Source organism: Hippocampus comes, unplaced genomic scaffold, assembly GCF_001891065.2.
Source record: "Hippocampus comes isolate QL1 unplaced genomic scaffold, H_comes_QL1_v1.1 scaffold61, whole genome shotgun sequence".
Lineage (NCBI taxonomy): Eukaryota > Metazoa > Chordata > Actinopteri > Syngnathiformes > Syngnathidae > Hippocampus > Hippocampus comes.
The window spans coordinates 272,344-292,588 of record NW_017805501.1 but is presented as its reverse complement, the minus strand read 5'-3'; the positions used below and the strand labels follow the sequence as shown (position 1 = coordinate 292,588).

Here is a 20,245-nt window from a genome sequence, read left to right as displayed (position 1 = left end):
TTTGAGCACCCAAAAAAAGTCATTTCGAAAAGTTTTGTTGCGTGTCTTTTTGTACGTAAAAAGTGTCTTGACCGTTTCAATGAAATGTGCATTTATTTCTTTTTGGATTCTTTAAAATGTGAAATCATTTAAAATGTTTGTGAATCCACGACAAAGTTTGCGTGCACCTTGCAGGATGCGAGTTTCTTCATTTTCTGTTTGTTGGAACACGTGGAGGAGTTCCACCACAATGCCAAAGATCGTCGACATGAGTGAAAATGAGCTACTCTTACCAACTAAAGCGGTGATGCTGAATTTGTATCGCTACAACTGCGATAAAAACGTTTTTTGTTCGATACATGGCACCGCTAAACTTGCTTTTTATTTCATATAGTGTACAACATGCTATTTTGAAAGTCCAAAGGGAAAGAATTTTAAATTACCGAGTGATTAAAAAGCACAGCTATACGATCTTTGGCCGTGAGCAGTCGTGACGTCACAAAAAACGCCTGCTGTGTTCAACGCTTGAATTGCAGACGGCGAAGAGAAGCATCAGGAAAGCAACTTTTTTTGTTTTGTTTTTTTAAACAGGAATAACCTAAAATAAATAACCGTGGGGGGTAAATATGGCTCAGATAACAGCTGATGGAGCCGAACCAGACTCTCGGTCAACGTTGGAGCACAATGACAACGGAGAAACCGTCCGTACCGGCTTCGAGAGACAGGCCGTGTCGGACTCCAAACAGGAACCGGATAACAAGAACGACATCGGGCTAGAAATTGACGTTAGTGGCGACCGAGGTGCTGGAGCGCAAAACGACCACAACTCGTTGCTTGGAAAAGACGAGCGAGACTACGGCAAACTCTCCGAGCCGGCCAAAAGTCCCGCACAGGGGAGTCTTGCGAGTAGCACCGAGTCCGCCCAAGAGGGCTCCCGGGTGCTGAAAGCAGAACAAAGGGAAGGAGGCGACGGCTCTCCCTCGCTGCCAGCGGAGCCCACAAAGGCCGCGGAGAAACACGAGCACGGCGTGAAAAGACGGGCCAGCGTGGAAGTGACCTCGTCCGACGGGGAGCCGCTCAGTCGGATGGATTCAGAGGACAGGTCTGGGAAAGTAGTAACTCAAGAAGCATGGCGACTCGGTCACTGGTACTCCAAATCTTGCTAGTGAGAACAGGTTCGCCTAAACATGAAGGTTACAATCGAAAAGTCGTCACTTTTCTCAACCATTCCTGCGCAAACAACGGCACACTCAACGCAAACCAGATGCAAGTTTCAAATGAAATGTGTGTGTCTGCCATCCTGCCTCATGCCTTGAAGCAACTGAGCAAACTGGAGTGCATTAATTGGTTACAACCAGATGTGGCGCTATTGTTTACTTCTCAACATAATTTGCAGTACACTTTCAACCAGAGCTGCATACAAAAAAAGTGCTCATTCCATGTTTTTAAGTGCATTATAATAATCCATCTGAGATGCAACAGAGACATAGATTACTGTTTCTAAGTGCTGTTGTGAAAGGAGAGGCCTTATAGAAGCCACCTGAGAGCAGGGGGTGAGAGAGGAGAAGCGGCAGTAAAACAGCCCTACATGTGATGCAAGATTGTAAAAGTCAAGATTTAAACATTTCAAATTTTCTTCAGTGCTACTGGGTGCTGGGACTTTCAGAGAATTAATCAAGGGGCTGCTCAAAGTGTCGCGATATTGTAGTACCGTACTGTAATATTTTTTGTCTTTGTTGTTTTAGTATCAGCAGCACTCTAATGGACATGGAGAGCATAGCATCAAGTGGCCGCTCCACACCAGCGATGTTTAACAGTCACGGCGGGACTATGGTTGCGGGCAACGGCCCAATGCCGGTGAACGGCAAGTCATTGAGCTACACGTGCTGTTGGGATCACTGCCAGGTACATTTTTCCTCCAGTCCCGATCTGGCCGATCACATCCGAGCCACCCACGTGGATGGACAGAGAGGAGGAGTAAGTGTTTTATTTTATTTTTGTAGTGTGACAGATGAACGTTAATTGGCCGGTTTCGTTCCCTAAGGTTTTCTGAATTGATTTTACATCATTTGCAATTCGCAAAGTTGTTCTCAAATGGGAACAACTTGAAAGTCATTCCTCATCTTTGATCATATTGTGTTTAACTGTGCAGGTTCAAGACACTTTTTCTTAATGCGACTCAGGAATGTACACTTTTGGTGCGTGTGCTTGTTTTGCTCCCCCGCAGGTATTTGTGTGTCTGTGGAAGGGCTGTAAAGTTTACAACACACCGTCCACCAGTCAGAGCTGGCTGCAGAGACACATGTTGAGTCACAGCGGCGACAAGCCTTTCAAGGTGACGTGCCGCTCACAAATTGTCACCGCCGCGCATTTTTGTCTGCCGCTCCGTAATGTGTGCGCGTGTCCCATCTGTGGGTGCAGTGCGTGGTCGGCGGCTGCAATGCCACGTTTGCCTCGCAGGGTGGGTTGGCGCGGCACGTGCCCACTCATTTCAGCTCTCAGAGTTCGTCCAAAGTTTCCAATCAAGGCAAAATGAAGGAGGAATCTCCATCAAAGGCCGGCCTCAACAAGAGGAGGAAGCTCAAGAACAAGCATCGACGCTCGCTCCGTACGTACACATAAGCATGCACGGGTGAATCATCGATGATCACATTCATCTGTTATTCCATTTCTGTCGTCACAAGTAGAACAATCATTGTCTTTTAATTTTTTCCATTAAAAAAGAAAATCTTTTCTTATTCAGCCCGCCCTCATGATTTTTTTGACGCTCAGACCATGGATGCCATCCGCCATCGAGCGATATGCCTCAACTTGGCCACACACATAGAGAGCCTTGGAAACGGACACAGTGTTGTGTTCCACAGCACGGTACACACTCAAACACACACACACGCGCACACACACACACACACACACACACACACGCACACACACACACACACACACACACACACACACACACAGTGCAAAAATAAACAAACCAAAAAAAAAATGCACTAGTGTTCTCGTGCCAGAAATGTAGAGTGTATCTTTGTGTTTTCAGGTCATAGCAAGGAGGAAAGAAGAATCTGGCAAAGTTAAAGTCCTTTTGCACTGGACACCTGAAGACATGTAGGTTTTATTTTTTATTTATTTAGTTAGTTGCACTCCCATTATTGTGATGCAGTGCACATCTTTGTTTATTGTCATTCAATGTAAACTTTTTTTTTTTTTTTTTTTTTTTAAAGACTGCCTGATGTTTGGGTGAGTGAGAGTGACCGAGTGCACCAGAAGACCAAAGTTGTGCATCTGTCCAAGCTGCCAACTGACACAGCTGTTCTACTGGATCCCAACATTTATAGGTGTGTACGTGTGTGTGAGGGGAAAATGAGCCCAGGAGAATTAAAATAATCTCCATTTTTTTTTTTTTTTAAAATCCCCTCCCTCTCTCACACAGGATGTTCTTCTAAGAATTTCTTCTCGTCCTGAAGTCGAACTACATACAAAGATTTTTAGAGAGTTTAGAGACTTATTTTTGTGGTTAGGAGCTTAATCTGCGAAGATATTTAGGGATATTTTGTAACTAGGTTCAGAGGAGTCAGTTTGGACACATTTGTAGAGAGAAGCAGTCTGTAAATATTTGAGATTTGTAATATATTTTTTTACCTCCATTTTTTTTTTTATGGACCGTAGATGTATGTACCTTTTCAAACAAACATAAAATAGTTGACATTTTTGAGGCAATTATCAGGTTTTGTCAGCACCGTGAAACAAATCGCCTTAAACTGTCATTAGTGCTGTACTGCCTTTTTCTCTTTTTTTCTCCAAAATGTGACCTTTTAATAAGAGAGCCTCGAAGCAACTGATCTATCTGCTGTATTGTTCCTGTGTGACGTGTGTTTTCTTAGGCATATAAAGTTCACAAATTGAGACTTCATCCTTTGTATTTGTCTTATTCACACACACATTATGTTGCCAACATCTTCAAAACAACAACAAAAAAAACATGGGCACTTATCATATCAGTACATCAAGTACACAGCTACAGAACTGCATTTTCTGAACAGTCCATACATTTGACAAGTGTCAATGCAGTATTCTGGTCGTAATCGCTATTTAAAAGGAGAAAGTTTTGAACGTCATGGAGAAAAGGAGGACTTTAGGACTCCAGCGAGTTGCCATGAGAGCAATTATTCCCCAAATGGAGAAAACATTGAAAAGTGGTGAACTCCGAGGCCTATTCAAAGTTTGCACTCGAGGTTTTTAGTGATCCTCAGGCAGCCGACTGTCGGCCACAATACTAATAACTCTCATTTTCACGTTGACAACAAATGAAACCTCAGGAGAATCAGTTGAGGTATAAACTCAAACAGGGAATGGTGCCCCCACCAAGGTGGCCGCCACGTACGCACTCGATCAGCGGGGTCCTGACACATCGTGACGTCATCACCAGTGGCCGTAAATCGCATACGGTCCTGTCCTGTGTTAGTCCGATGGCTGGACTCCTGAAAAAGGTACAAATGGAGGTCATTGTTCGTGTGTTTGGTATTAACCAAAAGTTAAAAGATGAATATCATATTTTCACGAGTTTGTTTAATCGTTGCTGTCCAATAGAGTGGTTTGTATTCGATGTCATGAGCACAGTAAAAAGTGACAGCTTTAGCTAGCGGCGAGTTCACCTCTTCATGAGCCATTCTCGAGTATTTATACGATAATTTTCTCTGTTAATATTCACATTTACTTAATGACAATATGTGTTGCACGGGGCACTTATCTCGCAGCAAGAGTATGGTTAAAATTATATCCGAAGCCATTTTTACTGTCTAGAAAACAACTTGGGATTTGAGGAAATAATTGCATTTTTCATCGCCGTCTTACTTGTGCCTACATGTATTTTAAACGGGTACCAAACAGCAATGCACGATTTGTGTGTTCATGTAAAATGTGTGTAAACCTTAATCCACTTATTTTCAGTCTGGGCGTAGAAAGTGACTGCTTTGATAGTACTTTTATAGTTTGTCTCATCCTATGTTATTTTAACACTATTAATATTGACTGTTTTTATTTGTATTTTCTTACTCGTGAATGAAATGTCGAAATTCCTGTAATTCAAATCAAGACCTCGTTTTAAAAGTTCCCCCATTGCTCTCTTGTAGACAACCGGCCTGGTTGGCCTGGCAGTGTCCCAAAATCCACATGAGGTAAGAAGGCGACATCCAGTCGAAAGTCGTGCCAGTATGCATCACATCAGCAAATGAATTTAAAAAGCAAGTCAAAACGAAATTTAAAAACACTAATGAAAATCCTACAGCGACTGAGGATTCTCTACTCCAAAATCCTGGCATCTGTGCAGAGCATGCCACAAGACGCTGCCTACAGGAAGTATACTGAACAACTGGTTAATGAGCGGTTTAGCCATGTCAAAACTGTAAGTACCATCTTGATATAAAAAAAAAGTATTTGGTTTGCACTGTTAAAGTTTGAGACTGTTCATGTTGACGCTTTGAAAAGTGACATTTCAAACATTTGAATATCACTGATGATAAAATGTGATTATGTTTTATGGTCGGTGCAATACAATGAAATGTTTGGTTCACAGGAGCCTGATGTTGAGATGTTGGAGAAGAAGATCAACTGCGGACAAATTGAAGAGGTCATTTTCCAGGTAATGTTAACAGTGCTGGGATGCGATTTTGACTGTTTTGACTCAAGAACACGAGTTATGTGATTTGGGTGGACTTCTTCGGTTCCATTTGAAGTGACTTATAGAAATAAACTCAAGCATGGCATGTTGATGCTCTTTTCATGTCTGCAGGCAGAGTGTGAGCTGGCTCTGTCCAGAAAGATGGCCGAGTGGAAACCGTGGGAGCCTCTGATTGAAGAACCACCTCCTAACCAGTGGAAATGGCCCATCTGAAAACACTTGTGAATTATAATACTAATCCTATTATGAATAAAACGACTCCCTTCAAATACGTAGTTATTTAAACTGTTGTGTCGTTTGTAGTGATATGACTTGGGCATTGCTTGAGCTGGTCCTGAACCTTTGATAGATACCAAAAAATAAATCACCTTTAATTTGTCGCCATTACATTCCGGCCAGTTTTATTTTTCATCAGTGTCAACTGGAAAATCAGAAGTTGAGCTACAATACAGGAGATCAGAACCATTTTAAGCACTCTGTTGTCATTTCCCTTCCGACGAAGTGGCTCTCTGCAAGAGCTGGAGCATTATGGGATAGATTGGTGCAAACTCCTTCCCCTGGCGAGCCCTTACAGACTGCACATACGCCTCCAAAGAGCCCCTAATGAAAAGCACAAAGATTAAAAAACATCCACGTCCATTCTTATTGATGCGCTTACCTGATGAGGGTGAGACGGTCTCTCTCTGATGGATGGTCATCCATCCACTGGGAGTAACGGGTGACCGACCACTCGGCTCTCTGTGAGCGGCAAACTTCAATTATATACTGAAGCAAGTTGTACATGTACATCAACTCCACTCTTTTTTTTGTGTGTGTATTTCTCAAAAATGAACGTGTGTTATTTCTACATGCCTGGTTAGGTGACTTAAGCTCAGACGGGGCCCTGGCGAAGAGGAAGTGAAGCACAGTGCTGTAAGGAATCAAGTCCCCCACAGCTGGACTCTTGACTATCAGGTTACTTGTCTGAAACAGCAGCGGCCTGAAAGATAGCCGTGATGTCCAGTTCCTCAGTTAAAACAGCACTGCAATGGTTCTTTTAAGTATTGGCATGCTTTGCCGCGACCATTTTTGCCGTTGTTGGCAGCAGCATTTCTGCTCACAAGCTACCAACATCGGCCACACGAGGGCGCCATAAAAGCTATTGTCTCTATTCTCCAGATAAACGTAAATGCATGAAGAAGTATGTATCTACGCGTCACGCTGGACCCGCGCGACGCGCAGGTGGTTAAGTAATTTGAAAGGGACACTAGTGATTTACGACCCGTCAAAGGTATTTTTTGGTTTGTTTTTGTTTTGTTGGGTTCTTTTTGAGCTGTTGTGCCTTCACAAGAGGTGAGTGGCATTGCCATTTAACGATTAGTGCTCATTCATTGGTTAATTCCCACCACGACTGCCGATGGACGTGCGCTATAATTAGCATTAGCTGGCGCAAAATTGGCACAGCGAATATTGTCATTCTCGTTTACCTCACTTAATGTGCTTTATATTGTTTGTTTATCCGACAACCACGTTAGTATCCAAGTTGGAGGAACCCCCATCCTCGAGTACGTTTTGGCTCAAGGAGGGCTTCCATTTAAAGGTAAGTTGTTTCATTATGTCACCTGCTAACTTGCCGCCCTTTGAATTCTTTGACATGATCGATTGGCCATATTGAGTATATTCTCTCTTCTGTCACATATGCCTCAATCCCAATAATAGAGTTTTGTTTTGTCCAATTAAAAGTTTCAAAGAGCCAACCTACCTAAAGGAACGAAGCACTCTGTAAGGTTTGCCCAAATCAGACACTCTCCTGCATAGCGGAGCCACAGCCATCTCCATCTTAGAAAAAGACAAGTACAAATATTCAAAATGATGTGGATGAAAACAGTCAATTGAAAACATTCTTTTTAAGCCCTAACTTGTGCAAAGTCAGCGGCCAGACGCATCTTTCCCCCTTCGCCCAGTGGGCGCAACAAGCTGGCATGCCGTACGAACAGCTCAATGGCTCTCTGAGCAATTGACTCGGTGCTTTCGTAGATGAAGTCTGTACACTCGAAGTGTCTGAAGTAGTCGGTCATGACTCTGGAGATGAAGCCCTGCAACTCCTTCATGTAAAGGGAGCAGACAACATCAGCCGTATCAGGGCTGGGGAGCTTGCTGCAACACAGAAGGACAAGTATTAATGCACATAAATACTCTTTTGTATATAAATACTTTCGTATTTAAAGAACTGACCCTGAGAAGTCCTCCTGGTGTAGCGTGATGATGATGGCCTCGATAGAATCACTGACTGACTGTAAGAGAGGCTGCACTGCGCTGCTCATCAGTGCCTGCACTTCCTAAAATCCCCCCCAAAAACGAAAAAAAAAAAAAAAATCAATGGTACCTACAATGTCAGAACAAATGTTGACGTTCTGTCGTCATGTGTGACTTCAGCATGTCAGTGATTTTGTCTTCTGTTGCGCTAAAGTTGAACCAAAAAAACGTAGCACGGTGAAACTACGAGCGTTACGAAGTTGTTCACCTCCAAAGAAGAAGAGAGGGCCTCTGCCGGAGCTGCCAGACTTGACCCCAAACCAGAAGTAAACTGAAAATAGAAAATATAACGGTCACTTGCGTACCAGCCCATAGTGCAGGAATTTCAGAATCCTCATCTTACCTTGGCAACAGCCTGCTGCAGACGGTAAAGTGAATTGACGACTGCAGTGTTTCTCCTCTGGCCTTCAGATAACGGACCAATCACCTGACTGGCATCACTCTGAGTACACAACTACAGAATAAAAAGGAAATTAAGTCTAAAACTGCACTACACAATTTAAGTGCGCCTTATAGTAAAAAAAATAAATAAAAATACCGCAAACGTACCAGCTGTTCAGACTTGACACAAAAGAGTTGCACGGTCTTGGCAGCATTTTTGGCAACAGCAAGCGCGAGGTCTGAATCCATAGATGCTACATTCAGCTCACTGCAAACAACACAAAGTCATGGAATATTATTTCAATGATATCCAAAATGTAACGTGGATGCCATCTTGCCTGGTGGGCATTATTTCAGGAAATACCGTCACGAAAGAAAATTGCATGTCAAGTACTGGCCTGCTGATGGTCTTGATGATGCTCTCCAACTCATCGTTGGAGGGTGGGTTGCGCCCGCCCATCGGGAACACGAGGTTGATGGGGTCAAAGAGGCGAGAGAGAGACTTGGACAGGTAAGCTGCTTCATACGCTTGAAGAGAATCCTTCAGGGCCCTCTCCGGACTGCGCGCACGCAAATGAATAGTGAATGGAAGGTTTTTCATATCAGCTGTCTGAAAGCCTCTTTCGGTTAAATGCTTACTTGTAGTCCTGTTTGTTTTGAGAGAACAAGTCAAGGCTTTCGGTTTCTGGCTCCAGAGTGGCATCCATGCCGCCGCTGTTGATGAGTGAGCCGTGCAGGCTGGCGCTGTACTGCTGGAGCCGGCGCCACAGCTCATTGTAAAGTCGCAACAATTTAGGGTACTCCCCTTCGAACGCTTGCTTCAGGAAAGATGAGGCTGATGTACGAAAAATTAAATGATTATTGTCTGTTCCACTACACCCGTCAATGAATTACCTTGATGATTTTTCAGATCTGACTGTATATTACAGGCAAAAACAAAATACCTTGAGTTGCTTTGTGAAATTCTTCTCTTAATTTGTTCGTGACATCAGTCCAAAAGGTGTAGAGTATGTCAGGCTCACCATCCTGTCATTGAAATAAAAATTAACTATCATGAAAAACTTCAAAATATTCGAACCCTGATAGTGACTCACCTTAATAATCTCGTCAATGAAACACTTATGACTGACAGGATCTCTCTTCTTCATCAGGACCTTCTGGAGATGCTGCACCTAAGGAAGTTTGCGGGAAAAAAGATATGCATCTTATTCTTTCTCCCCCCGCCTATTCTTCAGTTCCTTACTTGTTTGCATGCAGCACAAATCTGGTCCATTAGTTTCTCCAGGTTTGTCCAAAGAGCAGCACGGAAGGCTGCCGTGCTGCCCGGAGTTGGGAGAACGGCTCTTCCGGGGGCACCTGAGGTAAGAAAGGCCATTGGATGCACTTGAAATTCATGTTAGGAGTCACCTTTTCATTTACACTTCTGGCCACTTTTTCTTTTTTTTTTTTTAACAAGACAAACTAATTGTTACAGGTTTACCTCTGGGATTGGATGGCTGTGTCAGGCCCTTAATATCTAGAGCGCCAATGATGCTGTCATGTATGCTAGTCTGGTAAGCCCCCACAACAGAACTGATGGTCTCCTTTAGACAACCGAGGTTGTAGAAGACCTGCAAAGCTGTGCCGACCTGCGTAGGATTCTGACAGACACGGAGAGTGAAAAATAAATAGGCAGCGACAGAAGTGTCAAGTTTTTTTTGTGTGTGTGGTTTTATTACCTGAATCTCTGTTCCTTGCTCCAATAATCGCTTGGCCTGGTTCTCCACCTCCAGCCTCGCTCTACTGATTAATACTAGGTCACTCTCAATGACCTCGATGCCACTCAAATCAACTCCTTGTGACAGATAATCTGGCAGATTTGTGGGGAAAAGAAAAGAATGACACTGTGAGGTCATTCCTGGTACCACTCTAAACTGGTTCAATTCCTGTCTGGAGGACGGGGCGTGCTTTGTCCAAATTGGTAACTGCATCTCAGACCAAATGACGATGGGATGCCCAGGGATCAACCCCGAGACCTTTATTGTTCAATCTGTCAATGCTTACATTAGCTTCTATAAAGTGTCCTACCACAACTCTGCAAATACATTCAGATACTATGTGTCGCTGACAGCAGATGAACGTAGATTCGTTCTGCACCTTTTAATCATCATGAATAAACCTGACTTATTTGTGTTTGTGTGTCCACCAGGTAACTACGTGGTCTGCCCACTGGACTCTCTAAACGAGTTATGAGACAGCTGCAGTCCAACCAGACAGTTCCTGGAACAGAATTCGGAGGCTTCACTTGTACATTGTATGTTTGCCAAAACAATTGACTGTATGTCCTGACCGAGTTCGTTGAGACTGTGAGCAGCCTTTGTGATCTCCCGACTGCCACCCTGAAGCTGAACCTGAAGCCTCTTGCTTAGGTGCAATATCCGAATAATTCTCCGCAGAAGGTCGCAGGCCACCTGGACAGGAAAGGGACAGCAGAGGCAGGTACTACTGTGCTTTCAGTATCACTCTTGACGTTCCCAAAGCTAAATGGATTCATGTTTTAATAGAATAACTACGTGAAAATGTTACTACGCATGGTATCTTGAAAGAAAAATAGCGGTCTTACCTGTAATCTACTCAGCTGAGTGATCCTGGCCACGATCTTGTTGTAAGGGTCAACTATTTTGCTTCTTATCCTGAAAATACATCATCATGATGAATACTGTGCCAACGTCTACCTGTTTCTCTCTGATCCTCAGAGATCTTAAGCCAACAACCGCTAAATTCTAAACTTGGGACACAATGTGTATTGTCACTTGTCTCTTTTTTTTGTAGGTAAAAATTAAAAGCATCTAATAATCAAAGCAGCAGACTGGGGGTGGAAAAAAAAGGTGTGAAAACAGACACGGGATGTTATACCTGTCAACAGCTGCCTGCAGTGCACTGATCCTCGTCTGCATCATCTGGAGGACCCCTGAACACAAAGATGTACGTCCTTGCAGTAAAACTGCACAAACTTTTTTTGCTTCCTCACATTTCACTCCGTGCGATGTTACTCATTTAGCCCATCTATAGACATTTACGTTTAATTGAAAGATACTACCTTGCTTTTTGTCTTGTTTAATGCTTACCTTTGGTCTCAATTATTTCAACAACAAACAAAGACCACTCTATTTTTATTGTATATTGCATAATAGAAAAGTGTACCTTCCAGAGACTCGATCCCAGTTGCCTGAGCCAGTAAGTCCTCATGTCTGGCTACCACCTAGATGGCAAAGAGGGGAAAAAAAAAACAATTACATACTGTTGTATATTACAAAAGAGTACAGTTTATAGGAGTCCATTCAGATTGTGCTGATGCCATCTCTATACTGATCAAGTATTTCTGGACCTTTTTTTAAATGGGCTGCAAACGTCATTTAACTGTCTTTGTATTTAAAAAACTAGCCGGATTTAGGTGACTCGAGTGTTGTGCAGTGTGCGGCGTTCCTGCCTGGCTGTGCAGCTCTTTGTCAAGTTGACTGATTCCTTGTGCGAGCTTCGCCAGCTGTTCAGCAATGACAGCGTGGTGGATGGCTTGGGCTGTGTAAATCTTGACATCGAAATCCGCAGCCAGGAAATCCGCGTAGAACTCTACAAATACAGAAACGTGACTGATTTTGCACAACGATCGCCAAATATTCTAAAACGATGAAATATTTCAATAACAGTTGCTCGATGGGTCAATTTACCGTCTTTTAATGACGAATTCATAGATGCATCTCTGCCGTGAAGCAAGTTATCCATGTTGACTTCCGTAAACGACGAAAAGAATTCTTCTTCTACGGGTTATTTTCTTCGTCGTAGTAGCTCTATAAAAGAGTACGCCTCGCAAGGGTTTCGGCCGTTGCTGCGACACGTCAGCGCGTCTGCCATGTTGGGTGTGGCAAACCATTAACACATGGCCATTAACAGAACTCAATCTGAATTCCATAATGTGGCCTTTTACAAAATGCAAGTCTCGTTGGCTTATCAAAACACACACACACGTTTGGGAAACATCCCCCTCCAAAAAAAGCCCGTCTGTAAATGTTCTCTTCCAAAAATATTTTATTTATTGTCACAGTAATGGTGCAACAGTACATTGTAAACACTAATATATTTAAGAAAACAAATCATGTCATTTAATTTTCCTCGCAGGATGAATACAGTCTCTCTGTTTTGTTATAGTTAAATTTTGGTTCATGTTAATTGTAGATCTGTCTTTCTGTGTCCTGTTGTATTCTGCGTCAAGGCATCTCCATCCGCTCTCATCAGCTCTGCTCCTCGTGTTAACCAATCAACTACAAGAACTCACGTCCAGGTATGCTTCATTGAGTTTGACATGTTTATGCACTTGCTGTTGGTTCATTGCCATACGCCGCACATACTTTCTCAGGTTTTAGGCTTTTGTATTCTTCAATTTTGATCTTGTGAAGTACTTCTGTTCGTCTTTTCGAAATTAAATATAGCCATTAACCTCAGCGCACATAACTCGTACTCAGTATTGCGCATCGCTCACATAATGCCAATGTATTTGTATTTGTCCTCTATATTGTTGAGGTGCATAACAGGCTCAACGTTTACTTTCAAAGTACTTTATAACACAATGTGGACATGATATAGATTTGCAATTTTAAAAATATGACAGAACTTTATAACACAATGTGGACATGATATAGATTTGCAATTTTAAAAATATGACAGAATTTCAATATTTAAATCATACAGAGCAAGAAGGGTCTTGTAAAACATTTGGAAAGTAATAAAAACAGGGTATGTCATGGTATGTTGAGCGTAACTGACAAACAAGTTGGAATATCCGCTCATTCTCGCAAAACATCAAATCATCGTAAACACTGTAATTTCCTGCCAGAGTCAAATGTGTCTTTTCCAAAATATGAGTTTGACTTTTACAGTGTGAGGTGGCATGAGGTTAAAATCTGCTTTCTCCAAGTGGCAAGATTCCAAATGCATCCAAAGTAATCTAATCTGTGATAGTCTTTAGCAATAGTTTCTTTTAAAATACTGCACAAGATAGGTAATATCCATGAAGTTGATGGATGAATCGATGCAGCACTGAATTTGAACCTTTTAAAGAGCAAAAGATGTGACTTCCCAAACAATGAATAAATAAAAACTCAAAACACCAACGGATACACACATGGACAAAATACTTGTGACCCTTCTATTAAAGAAAAAAAATCACAATCGTCACTGAAATTCTGACATGTTTTGGTATAGCTCATGTAGAATGGAGAATAGCAACAGTGCCTTGTTGTTTCCAAGATATTCTACACTTAAAATGCTTCCAAGTTGTGGCTCAACCAGTCTTGAGTCCAAGAAATACTTCCTCCCGTTGCACACCATCTCCAAACCCGTGCACAGCTAAACTGTTCAACAGGATCCCAACTGCTGTGGAGGATAGCGAAGGTCAACTGTAAAGTTGCCAGGACAAAACAATGTCTAGCGGGCCGACTACGGCGCTCCCGTCTTCCTCCTCTCGAGCCGATCCAGCTTCTCCAGATTTTCTTTCAGAAGTTTGGAAGCAGGGTTGAGACTCAACGCTCTCTGGTAGTACATCCGAGCTGCTGCATAGTCTCCCTGTGGAAACACAAACAGACATGCATGCAATGTTGGGGCTTCTGAATGATCTAAGGCCTGCCTTGGAGGCAGTCACAAGAAAGAGTCATGCCATATCTCCTGCGGGACGCAGTAGGCAGCTGATGTGTATTTGCAATTTCCAATCAGCTATTGGTTATTATTGTTACACAGGATATTAAGTTTATCTTGATTACTGTCTTGTCATACCTTAATATGTTGAATCCCTCCCATGTTCATCCAGGCTTGTGACTGATCAGGTTTGAGTTCCACAGCCAATTTATAGCTCTAGTGAGGGGAAGTAAGTAAACAATGTGGTAAATAACATGAAACATTGACAAAACGGCAAGACAAGAACAGTACCTCGAAAGCTAGGTCTAACTGGTTCATCTCTCGTAGCTGGTTTCCTTTGGAGAAATACAACTCTGCTCTCACTGTGAGATCACTGGGATTCTGCTGTAGGGCACTGTTCAGAGCTTCCAGAGCCTGACACAAACACAGTGTCAAAATAGACAACCGGGTATATCTTCGAAAGTTCGCTGTACAGGTCTGTCTCTGTGCGGCCCGGTCCCAAACGGGCCGAGGCCCGGTACCGGTCCGCAGACCTGTGGTTGGATCACTGCTGTAAACTATACACGGTCATTTCCAGTGAATACTACGCCCCCTCATGTAATACAAAAATCAACAGCATTTTTTTCCTTTTTTATGATTAGCGTGAATAGTATGAAACAAGAAAGATTCAAAACATACCAATATAGTGTAAATGCTTTTAAATCCAGGTTAAAAACTACTCTCTTTCCCATACTAATTAATGACGTTCGGAAAAGTAGGTTAAAAGGAAAGACATACGTTCAGGCTTAGTTTCCATGGTAACTACTTGAATGGAACCCATCTTCAAGCGAGAGCTGAATAATTTTAACATTTTACGGTACACACCTCCGTGTGGTTGCCATGCTTGCTGTAGATGGAAGACAGGAGGCGGTAACATTCAATGCATCTGCTCCCTCTGGAAATGATGCCCCGGGTCATTTTCTCCGCATCTTTTGTCTGGCCGGCCATGGTTAACACCTGAGCCTGATTGGAAACAATAGAAAAGCACGATGCCAATATGCCACATATAAATATATTAGTAGAAATGACAAGAAGAGGCGTTTGCCACCAAGCTGTACTTATCACATAAGCTAACAGCTAAGCTAGCTTCTTCACCATCTTCCCCTCCGATTTGTGGGACTGATCTTATCTTAAGATGTGTGTGAAAATTTTTCCGAGCGCCGTGCTTATGGTGTATGCTTACCAGTGCCAGCCAAATGTCCGTGTTCTCTGGCTGTAGGCTAACGGCCTCTCTGTAAACTTTCAGGGCTTCATCGTAGCGGCCAGTGTTGTAGTACAGCGCCCCAAGTGGCGCAAGGATCTCCACCTTCCTTGTCACCTGAAGTGCTCTGCAAGCAAAGGTAAAGGATCGTGTTTACTCTTCAGTTGCATAATCCAGCTCCTTACTCCACGTCTGTATTCCTCCCGTACTTCTTCACTGGTGCTTGCGTTTGAAACAATCTGCCGTGCACTGCTGAAACACTTTAATTTCGCCCCCTGAGAACAGGATGATTTTCATCAGGGCTCTAAGAATAGCAGTTCCGGATTCATTTTTCTCTTGCAGATAAATTCCCATCATCAATCCGAGGGTGGGGGTGGGGGGGACAAACTAAAATCCATGCAGCTACCTTTTATACCAGGACTCTGCCTCTTGATTCAAATTGGAGGAGCGGAGAAGGCGGCCCAGGTTGACCATGGCCACATAGTGAGCTGGTTTGAGTTGAATTGCCTGCTGATAGTGAACAGCTGCCAGCTCCTCCTTTCCTGTGGAAGAGGAAGGCTCAATAGGATGCAAATGGTTTTCAGGAATGTAGAGAACAATCATGGTTACCTTACCAGTGTCCACCAGAAACACCCCATAGTTATTATGCAGGTCTGAGCTGTCAGGACAATTCTCGATACCTTTTAAATACATTTCATGGGCTTCAGTATAGCGTTTCTGCAAAACAACATGGAGAGAGACAAGTGAATCGTTTTATGCTGTCAAAAATAATGACTCCAATGTTTGGAAGAGACAAATAATTGACTCTTGTCTCGCTCAGCACTCCCACATTTTTTTTTTTTTAAACAAAGTAAAATTTACCTGGTCAGCATAGAGTGATGCCAGACTGGAATAAGCATCGGCGAAATATGGACCATAGCTAACGGAGTCCCTCAGCAATACCTCTGCCTCTCTCTCCTTGCCCTGTGATCTAGGTTAAGAACATCTTCGTCACAATTATGTTCAGAATCATGGGCCAAATTTCAGGGGCAGGACAGGATGAAATAGCAAACGGATGGCCATGCAACTCAATGGGTAAGTTCGTGCTTGTGCACGTGCTTTTCGTGTGTGACTGACTTGAGGAGATTTCCCAGGTTGAAGAGGGCGCGATTATGTTGAGGATTGATGTCCAGTGCTCTCCTATAGTAGCGCTCGGCCTCCTCCGGATGGTGCGTCAGAGTGCCGAGATTGTTCATAGCACTGGCATGGCGTGGGTACAACCTGAAAATTCAAACGTGTTTTGTGAAGCATGGCATGGATGGATGTTTTTATGATTAACATTTAAATAACAGATTTGTGGTTTTCCCCAAAAGTGTTCTGCTTCTCTTTCATAAATGCGGCAATGCTATTTCGTTAAAACTGATGTGTGCACATTTAGGCCACATATTTTGCAACAGTTAGAATCAGACCTGAGGGCAATGCTGTAATGGTAAATGGCTTCTTGGTGCCGAGCGCTGTCCTTTAGGAAGTTGGCGTAGTTGTAGTGGACTTTGGCATTGTGAGGCAGAGTCCAGATACCAGAACTGAAACGAGAGCCGAGAGGAGACGAACAACCATTCACAATCACAATCACAATCACACCTAGCCACAATTTAAAGTGTTTCATGAACCTCGATTCTTCAAATCATTTGCTATCACTCGCTCAATACAGACTTTCACCTGAAGAGGGCCTCCCTGGAAAGCCAGACTTTGTTCTGCTGCACCGTCTTCCAGGAGAACAGCAGTAGCAGCAAAAGCATCGAGGCACTAAGGACCGTGGTGCCAAAACGGCCCACCAATGAAAGGAGACGACTGAGGCCATGAACCACCAGGATACAGTAACCCATGCTGCAAGAGGAGAGTTGGAGGATGAAATTAATCCGAGGAGGAAGAGCCGAAAAATGCAAAGCTAGTTCTCAAGAGGGTTAGTTTTAGACTTGAATAGCCCAGAGATACTCGCCTTGGCATGTAAAGAACCCTTTCGGCCACAACAAATCCCACCCTGAAAAAAAGGTTACTCGCAGGAATGAAAGGAAACACCAGAAACAGTAGTCCCATCAACACCTCCTTACGCTTTTGCCTCTGGAATAAAAAGGCAAAGAAAGAAAAAGCTATCGCCCACTTACACTGAACAAACCTGAAATAAATACAGACGATTAAGAAAATACTGTGGCGGGAACGGACTCTGGCTAATCCTAGCACGTGAGTGAGAATGACACTGAAATAAAAATGTTAAAAATGTGTATTGACCTTCAGTGAATGTATACAATGCAGACAGAGGGCGACCATCACCACGGCGAGAAGCGCGGTGGCCATGTTGCGAATGTCACTCAGCGACTCGACGAGAGGGATGCTACCCACTTGCCAGTCGTAGCACAGCACGGCGGGGGCCAGCAGCAGCCAGGCGTTAAAGTAGAGCAGGTAAGAGTAGGTCAAAATTCTAGACATGGAAATGAATGGATAGAATGGTAGCAGGCAGAGAGATATTAAAAAAAAATTATAATCTCCAGAGTGCAGACATTTATTAATTTTCCTGAGATTTGGCTGGGCATAGTTGCTCCGATCTGATGTCTGTGTACCACCGACCTGGTAAGCAAGTAAGGTGCAAAGGATGCGGGATTGTCTTGTTCAGAGAAAAGAGGCATAGAACCTCCCATTAACCAAAGTCTGACTGATATAATGGCCAATACCTGAAAAAGAGCAAAAATATCAGACAATATTGCTTTCAAGTTTAATTTAATGCGATATGAGATGAAATATATCCTAAACAGTCATCATATTGAAAAACAAAAAACAAAACCAAACATAAAATACTCACATAGATCGAGACAACACAGGCCCGTTTGATGAAGGGTTTCCAGATCTGGAGAAGATGTCTAACGCCAGATCCCGAAAGATGACTAAGGAACATATTTGATGAGAGATAAAATTCCATTCCAAGTCATTTATTACATCAAGATGTGTTACTTTTTCTGCTGCTATTTGGCATTAAAATGCTTTGTGCTTACCCGAAGAGGGGCTTGCTGCAGAGCACAAGGGCATCGTAAAAGACGCAAACCCCAAATACAGTGATGCCTGTCTCCTTCACCAACATGGCACAAGTGCCCAGCAGCAAACTGATGAGCAGAGACCCCGCCGACACCGTTGAGGGTGCCGAGTCCTCAGCTGTGTTCACACCGACACTCCTGAGAGGAGGACAATTTGTTTGTTTCTTTTTAAGATTGCCACACCGACCCCGCCGACACCGTTGAGGGTGTCGACTCCTCAGTTGTGTTCACACCGACACTCCTGAGAGGAGGAGAATTTGTTTGTTTCTTTTTAAGATTGCCACACCTATTGACCTGAGGTTGTGGCGGTCAGTGTCTTGCTCAACGGCATCTCGATACAGGACAGGAAGTAGACATGCATTCAAAAACTAGTTCCCAACAACTCCTCGCTGTTTTCAACTCTGCGATAAGTCCTTGCCAATAGGCGACTGGTGCCTAATGTTCTTTTCTATGGCATTTCGGCCTTTTACAGATCCTAAATACAGTACAAGATTTATCTGTCTGATAAAACATAACCTGTACTGACCATGCTGTACTTTATTTTAATTTTTGGAGGGGGGTGAAAAGCTCCAGGGTGGTGTGAATTCACTTTACCTTATATAGGAAAGAAATGCGAGCAAGAACAGCAGACAAGCCAAGAGATCAGCCCTTCCCACTATTCCAGATACCTGCAAGACAAATTATGTGTGGTCATTCTTGTCACTGTCCAGACTTTTGTTTTTTTTTTCCAACAATTTTGCTTGTCATTTGACAGGTAATTGCAATTGATCTCTGTCATGAACTCACAGCCTCGGTGTGGACAGGGTGCACGGCAAACAGGACGGATGTGGCGAAGGCCAGGTGCGACTCTTCAAACACACACCGTTCACACGTGTGCATCAACATGCAGGTTACAGCACAGTGCAGACACACATTGACCATGTGGAAGTATAGTGGTGTCATGCCGCCCAGAAGGATATTCAACCTGATGGAGACAGAGAAACGGAATTATACAGTAAAAGTGTCATTTTCAGATCATTTTACGACGAGACGAGTCTATGCTAGATGCTAAAATGAAGATAACGCAGAGTGGTTGTGACGTGGGAAGAGATTACGGCATCGGTGCTGCATGACGTCACACTGAGCGCAGTTTCACGAAATTGCGGCCGTATTGCAAACTAATACTACATTCTCAAACGGCACCAAATGAAATTTAATGTCGGCCTTAAAAGGGTGCGGTGAACATACTTAAAGGTGAGAATGCAAAACGGTCTGTAGGACTTGTGGCTCGAATTGTCCGACATCCTCTTGCCCCAAAAATCGTTCGTGAAGATGTTCCGGAGACTGGAGCTCGGTCGAACGTCTGGGTTGTTGATAATCGCCCAAACGTCGTCGTGCACCAACTCCCCATGGATAGAGTTGCTGTAACATAACACACACAGTGTGACCAAGGCTGCGCAGCGACTCGCAGTCCAGCCCGTCGGTTGCCTGACGGAGTTCGGTGGATGCTGGGGAAGATTTCGCTCTCTTTCCGGGGATGTCATGTCAGCCCTGGTTTCTCCAAAGGCGCGTGTGGGCTGCAAATCAATGTGTGGACACTAAAAGATTCGTCCATTCCGCTCAGCAAGGAGTGTCCGTGAGCTATGAGAATTTGAAGCGCACAGTTCGTTGTATTGTGGTGCATTCATGTAAAATTGGAGATGAGCGATACTGTTCAGGACACGATGCTGAAAAGCGTCGGAACGGAAAAGTGTCGACTATGTGGCTGAAAAATGTGTAATAAATGAACTTGATAAGCCACAGGAAGGGCGATGCAACAACAAAAACTTGGTTGTGCGATTCAGGTGAGAAAGATTTACAAACACTTGCAATGCACGAGTTTGATCCATGTTCAAGAAGGGCACATCAATACGAAAGACCCTCCTGTAGACGCATGCGCAAAAGGTTATTGCCGAA

At 43.4% G+C, this 20,245-nt stretch overlaps 4 protein-coding genes across 5 annotated transcripts; 2 read left to right on the top strand and 2 right to left on the bottom strand.

Moving 5' to 3' along the window:
* The first annotated feature begins 466 nt into the window (after window positions 1–466).
* aebp2 (AE binding protein 2) lies at window positions 467–3,895 on the top strand. Of its 2 annotated transcripts, XM_019877157.1 has the most exons (8): window positions 468–1,081; window positions 1,725–1,956; window positions 2,207–2,314; window positions 2,401–2,587; window positions 2,723–2,847; window positions 3,023–3,090; window positions 3,207–3,320; window positions 3,416–3,895. In XM_019877157.1, the coding sequence occupies exons 1-8, from the start codon at window positions 606–608 to the stop codon at window positions 3,426–3,428; spliced, it is 1,323 nt and encodes a 440-aa protein (XP_019732716.1). In that variant the 5' UTR covers window positions 468–605; the 3' UTR covers window positions 3,429–3,895. The 2 variants fall into 2 exon arrangements, with proteins under 2 accessions (XP_019732717.1, XP_019732716.1); XM_019877158.1 differs by lacking the exon at window positions 3,416–3,895 and having other exon boundaries at window positions 467–1,081; window positions 2,752–2,847.
* Window positions 3,896–4,369: 474 nt separating this feature from the next.
* Window positions 4,370–5,934, top strand: ndufa5 (NADH:ubiquinone oxidoreductase subunit A5). The gene is made up of 5 exons (XM_019877160.1): window positions 4,370–4,472; window positions 5,115–5,159; window positions 5,270–5,386; window positions 5,558–5,623; window positions 5,774–5,934. Exons 1-5 carry the CDS (start codon window positions 4,452–4,454, stop codon window positions 5,873–5,875), a joined length of 351 nt encoding a protein of 116 aa, XP_019732719.1. The 5' UTR covers window positions 4,370–4,451; the 3' UTR covers window positions 5,876–5,934.
* A 108-nt stretch (window positions 5,935–6,042) lies between these two features.
* On the bottom strand, window positions 6,043–12,127 carry cog5 (component of oligomeric golgi complex 5). Its single transcript, XM_019877156.1, has 22 exons — window positions 12,046–12,127; window positions 11,808–11,947; window positions 11,522–11,579; window positions 11,234–11,288; window positions 10,941–11,010; window positions 10,668–10,788; window positions 10,057–10,187; window positions 9,819–9,978; window positions 9,582–9,694; window positions 9,433–9,510; window positions 9,283–9,364; window positions 8,978–9,173; window positions 8,737–8,898; window positions 8,507–8,606; window positions 8,301–8,411; window positions 8,166–8,228; window positions 7,877–7,980; window positions 7,561–7,798; window positions 7,404–7,480; window positions 6,515–6,641; window positions 6,321–6,400; window positions 6,043–6,262 (listed from the first exon to the last, which is right to left on the bottom strand). Exons 1-22 carry the CDS (start codon window positions 12,098–12,100, stop codon window positions 6,145–6,147), a joined length of 2,439 nt encoding a protein of 812 aa, XP_019732715.1. The 5' UTR covers window positions 12,101–12,127; the 3' UTR covers window positions 6,043–6,144.
* Window positions 12,128–13,508: 1,381 nt separating this feature from the next.
* Window positions 13,509–20,188, bottom strand: tmtc1 (transmembrane O-mannosyltransferase targeting cadherins 1). Its single transcript, XM_019877189.1, has 19 exons — window positions 19,538–20,188; window positions 19,097–19,274; window positions 18,905–18,978; window positions 18,272–18,448; window positions 18,082–18,163; window positions 17,850–17,953; window positions 17,514–17,703; window positions 17,224–17,345; window positions 16,944–17,111; window positions 16,694–16,807; window positions 16,362–16,505; window positions 16,107–16,215; window positions 15,860–15,962; window positions 15,652–15,787; window positions 15,228–15,372; window positions 14,870–15,007; window positions 14,297–14,419; window positions 14,144–14,221; window positions 13,509–13,936 (listed from the first exon to the last, which is right to left on the bottom strand). Exons 1-19 carry the CDS (start codon window positions 19,831–19,833, stop codon window positions 13,811–13,813), a joined length of 2,607 nt encoding a protein of 868 aa, XP_019732748.1. The 5' UTR covers window positions 19,834–20,188; the 3' UTR covers window positions 13,509–13,810.
* Window positions 20,189–20,245: the final 57 nt, after the last annotated feature.

Excerpts from the sequence above, each read along its gene's own strand:
- tmtc1 (XM_019877189.1), bottom strand. The coding sequence starts at position 19,833 with ATGACATCCCCGGAAAGAGAGCGAAATCTTCCCCAGCATCCACCGAAC. Across the intron at positions 16,808-16,943 it reads TCCAGGGAGGCCCTCTTCAG|TTCTGGTATCTGGACTCTGC; the intron begins GTGAAAGTCTGT and ends CTCTCGTTTCAG. Across the intron at positions 15,008-15,227 it reads CGGACATTTGGCTGGCACTG|GCTCAGGTGTTAACCATGGC; the intron begins GTAAGCATACAC and ends GTTTCCAATCAG.
- aebp2 (XM_019877157.1), top strand. The coding sequence starts at position 606 with ATGGCTCAGATAACAGCTGATGGAGCCGAACCAGACTCTCGGTCAACG. Across the intron at positions 1,082-1,724 it reads CGGATGGATTCAGAGGACAG|TATCAGCAGCACTCTAATGG; the intron begins GTCTGGGAAAGT and ends TTGTTGTTTTAG. Across the intron at positions 3,091-3,206 it reads CACTGGACACCTGAAGACAT|ACTGCCTGATGTTTGGGTGA; the intron begins GTAGGTTTTATT and ends TTTTTTTTAAAG.
- ndufa5 (XM_019877160.1), top strand. The coding sequence starts at position 4,452 with ATGGCTGGACTCCTGAAAAAG. Across the intron at positions 4,473-5,114 it reads TGGCTGGACTCCTGAAAAAG|ACAACCGGCCTGGTTGGCCT; the intron begins GTACAAATGGAG and ends GCTCTCTTGTAG. Across the intron at positions 5,624-5,773 it reads TTGAAGAGGTCATTTTCCAG|GCAGAGTGTGAGCTGGCTCT; the intron begins GTAATGTTAACA and ends TCATGTCTGCAG.
- cog5 (XM_019877156.1), bottom strand. The coding sequence starts at position 12,100 with ATGGATAACTTGCTTCACGGCAGAGATGCATCTATGAATTCGTCATTA. Across the intron at positions 9,511-9,581 it reads TTTGTGCTGCATGCAAACAA|GTGCAGCATCTCCAGAAGGT; the intron begins GTAAGGAACTGA and ends AAACTTCCTTAG. Across the intron at positions 8,412-8,506 it reads GTGTCAAGTCTGAACAGCTG|TTGTGTACTCAGAGTGATGC; the intron begins GTACGTTTGCGG and ends TTTATTCTGTAG.